This window comes from Lepidothrix coronata, unplaced genomic scaffold (genome assembly GCF_001604755.1).
Source record: "Lepidothrix coronata isolate B3197 unplaced genomic scaffold, Lepidothrix_coronata-1.0 Scaffold364, whole genome shotgun sequence".
NCBI classification, from domain to species: Eukaryota; Metazoa; Chordata; class Aves; order Passeriformes; family Pipridae; genus Lepidothrix; species Lepidothrix coronata.
In genome coordinates this window covers 125,728-129,038 of record NW_016690544.1, presented here as the reverse complement: position 1 = coordinate 129,038, position 3,311 = coordinate 125,728, and the positions used below count along the sequence as shown (strand labels likewise).

Genomic DNA, 3,311 nt, shown 5'->3' with positions numbered 1-3,311 from the left:
CTCACAGGAACAGCTGGTGAGCCGTGGCTCAGAGGCTCCTTGGTGCAAAGGGCTGGGACAACCTCAGACCCCACAGGAGCTCGGGAGGAACCTTTCAGCCACCCTTTTCCCCCCGGGCAGTCCTGCCTGTCTGAGGTGCAGGAGGGGAACCCGGGGCCACCCGTGCAGCACAGGGCCGTGTGTGGGTGCAGGGGGGTTTAGGAACAGCCTGGACTGCACACACCAGGCTGGCTCGGGCTCCAGCCACAACACCCCCTGTGTGGTGCCTGAGGGAAAGGACACCAAGGTGGGGGTGAGGAAACCCTCCCGCTGTGCCCTGCCCTCACCTTGAGCGTGTGCATGGTGCCCCCCCGGAAGGCCACGGGGGACAGCAGCGTGGGGGGCAGCCCCGCCTGCGGCCCCGCCACGGCCACCAGGCTGCGGCAGTTGATGAGCAGGTTGAGCAGGGTCAGCGTGTCCGAGCCCCTCACCAGCGCCAGCGACTCGGGCCTGTGGTCCACCTGCACCTCCTGCTTCTCCTTGCGCCTGGGAACGGGAGTCACGGGAAAACCACGACCAGGTGGGAAATATCCCCGAGCAAAGGCAGAGCTGGAGCAGCAGAGCCCCCCCGCCTCCCCTGACTACTCGAGTCCTTCAAGCCCAAAAGCCAAACCCCACCAAGTCTGCACTGGTTTGTTCTTCGAATATTAAGTGGCATCTTAATCCTGGCTTCAGATTCCTAGAAATTCTTGTGAAGGAACTCAAGAAGACATGCACAGCCTCTTAGCATGCAGGAACGGGAGGATTCGTATCTGGAAAACAGCTCTCAAAAGCTCTGAGAGAACTTAAATCTGTACCACAGCACTGTAACAGCTGCAGGGCTTCCCGGTGTCACACCTCTGGAAGTGCAAAGGAAGGATACAGTTGGATAGAAATGGTGTCTGGTTTCTTCACCTCGTCTTGGACTCCCATCTCCTCTAGCCAAGAGAAACTTTCCTCATCATCATCGCTCAGAGCTGGTTCCCTGGAAAGCACAGGATCAGTGTTAGCAGGGCAGCACCTCTGAGGAGGGTTCTCCAAACGGGCTGTGCAGGAGCCTGGAGATGCCCTTGAATTCCAGCACTGCACAGGGTTGTCACTTACTCTGCATCCTCTGCACTGCTGCCCCCTCTGAGGCCATCAGCCACTTCTGTTCCCAAATCCTCCTCGGAGTTCTTCTGTCTCCTGGTTCTTTCTTCTACGAAAGGTAAGGAGAACTGTATGCCTGGAGCAGAGGAGGGAGAGCAGTGAGCGGTTCTGTCGCACAGCCCCTGCCTTTTGTGAGTCCCGCCCGTGCCGGCAGGACTGGCTGCACTTGCCTTCGCTCCTGAGGGCCTCCCTGAAGCCGCGGGTGGTGGGGGCGATGGCGGCGCTGGGCACGGCGCTGCCCCCCAGCCCCGCGGCGCGGAACAGCACCGTGAACTGCGGGCAGCACACGTAGAAATAGGGACACAGCCCCGCCTTGAGCAGCCGGTACAGCGAGGAGAAGCTCACACACCTGGGAACGAGCAGCAACAGCCCTCACGGCAGGCATTCCTTGGCTACCGACATTGCACAGGAGCCTGGGACGATGGATGGAGGGACAGCACACAGGGAATGGCTTCCCACTGCCAGAGGGCAGGGATAGATGGGAGATTGGGAAGGAATTCCTGGCTGGGAGGGTGGTGAGGCCCTGGCATGGGTTGCCCCTGTGGCTGCCCCTGGATCCCTGGAAGTGTCCAAGGCCAGGTTGGACGGGGCTTGGAGCAACCTGGGCTGGTGGAAGGTGTCCCTGCCCATGGCAGGGGGTGGAACAAGAAGATCCTTAAAATCCCTCCCATCCCAAACCATCCTGTGATTCTCTGATTAATTAAAATCCCATTGTCTTAATCTTACCAAATACATAAATAATTTAGCTCCACTCACCAGTCACTCCTGAGCACTTGCTGCAAGGCCTCATCCTGTGCCCACGGACAAGCCTTTCCAGCTATTTTCCTGTCTGCCCCAATCCGAGGGAACAGGGGCAGCCACGGCAGCGAAGGGTGGAGCCAGTACACGAGGCTCTGCTGGAAGGCACAACGCAGCTCCGTGGACAGCTGGGGTTCCTGGAGATCCAAGAGGGTTTGAGGAGGACGGGAAAGCTGCCAGACACAAAGCTGGAGCTCCAGCCACCCTCCCAGCTCTCACCTGCACACTCTGGGGCAAGGTGGTTTCTGTAGCTCTACAGTGCTGAGCAAGTCCCTGAGCTTCCTCTTGTGCTTTTAAGTGTTCTGTCCAGGTGAAAGGTTGGGAAGACATGAATAGAATCCGTGTTTTAATACTCCAGTCTGCAGGGAATTCCTGTCTTGGTGAGGAGGGAACTTTGGGTACAGCAGTAGGTGAATGAAGGTCCTGTCCAAACAGAAACAGCATCAGTTCACTCACAGAAAATTAAACCTGTTCACAAGTGAAACCAAAGGCACACTTTAGACTCAGCTGATTATTTCAGTCAGTACCAGATTCTAACAGAAATAACCCATTTTGTTGCTTATAAAACCACACAAGATGGTTTTCACCCACAGGAGTCTTTCCAGCAATCATAAACAGGAACAGATCAAAGGACAAATGATTAAAAAAAATGAGAAAACAGCTAAAACCTTCCCAGCAGTGTGTGCTGTTTCCTACCTCGGTTAGAGAGAGGATGTCGGCTCCTCCCGCGGGCTCTGCTCTCCCGGAGGGTTTCTCTTCACAGGCAGGCTCTAAAAACTGAACGAAACAGCAGCCTAAGGCCCAAGGGAGCAAAGGAAGCACCGATCATTTTAAAAGGGCCGATCATTTTAAAAAACGCCCCGGCAGTGACATTTCACGGCTGATCCCAAGCACAGCCAGGCTGCAAACACCCACCCCTGGGGCGAGCACGAGATCCCCACACGGTGCTGAGCAAGAGTCCAGCACTGACTTGTATGAGGCCGGGCCGAGTCCCGGTGAGGATTTAAAGGCGGTTCGGGGCTGAGGGCGAGGGCTGAGAGCGCGGGCTGAGGCCGAGGGTGCTGAGGGAGAGGACTGAGGACGAGGGCTGATGGCGACGGCGCTGAAGGGCGAGGGCGCCGAGTCCGCTCCCCGTGTCTCCCCTCACCCCTCCGGCGCCACGCGGAGAGCCCCCGGTGCCGGGGCTCGGTCCCACCTGCCAGAAGGGCGCTGCCGATGGATCCCCGCCCGCCGGGGCCGGGGGCTGAGGGGCCGCCGCCCGCGGAGGCGCGTTGTTGTTGTTCAGGCTGCAGAAGGGGTTGCGGCGGGCGGGCGCGGAGGGGCCCCGCGGGGCCGGGGCGGCGGCA

General features: G+C 58.7%; 1 protein-coding gene across 1 annotated transcript in view; it reads right to left on the bottom strand.

The window, feature by feature from the left end:
* Positions 1–3,310, bottom strand: part of DONSON (downstream neighbor of SON) — a gene marked incomplete at its 5' end in the record, with an annotated part of 5,279 nt that extends 1,969 nt beyond the window's left edge. The window contains 8 exons of the mRNA XM_017838845.1: positions 327–525; positions 902–1,003; positions 1,123–1,243; positions 1,338–1,516; positions 1,924–2,102; positions 2,185–2,388; positions 2,662–2,742; positions 3,161–3,310. Of these exons, the coding sequence (XP_017694334.1) occupies positions 327–525; positions 902–1,003; positions 1,123–1,243; positions 1,338–1,516; positions 1,924–2,102; positions 2,185–2,388; positions 2,662–2,742; positions 3,161–3,310 (1,215 nt within the window). The remainder of the gene's footprint in view (positions 1–326; positions 526–901; positions 1,004–1,122; positions 1,244–1,337; positions 1,517–1,923; positions 2,103–2,184; positions 2,389–2,661; positions 2,743–3,160) is intronic.
* Between the last annotated feature and the right edge of the window lies 1 nt (position 3,311).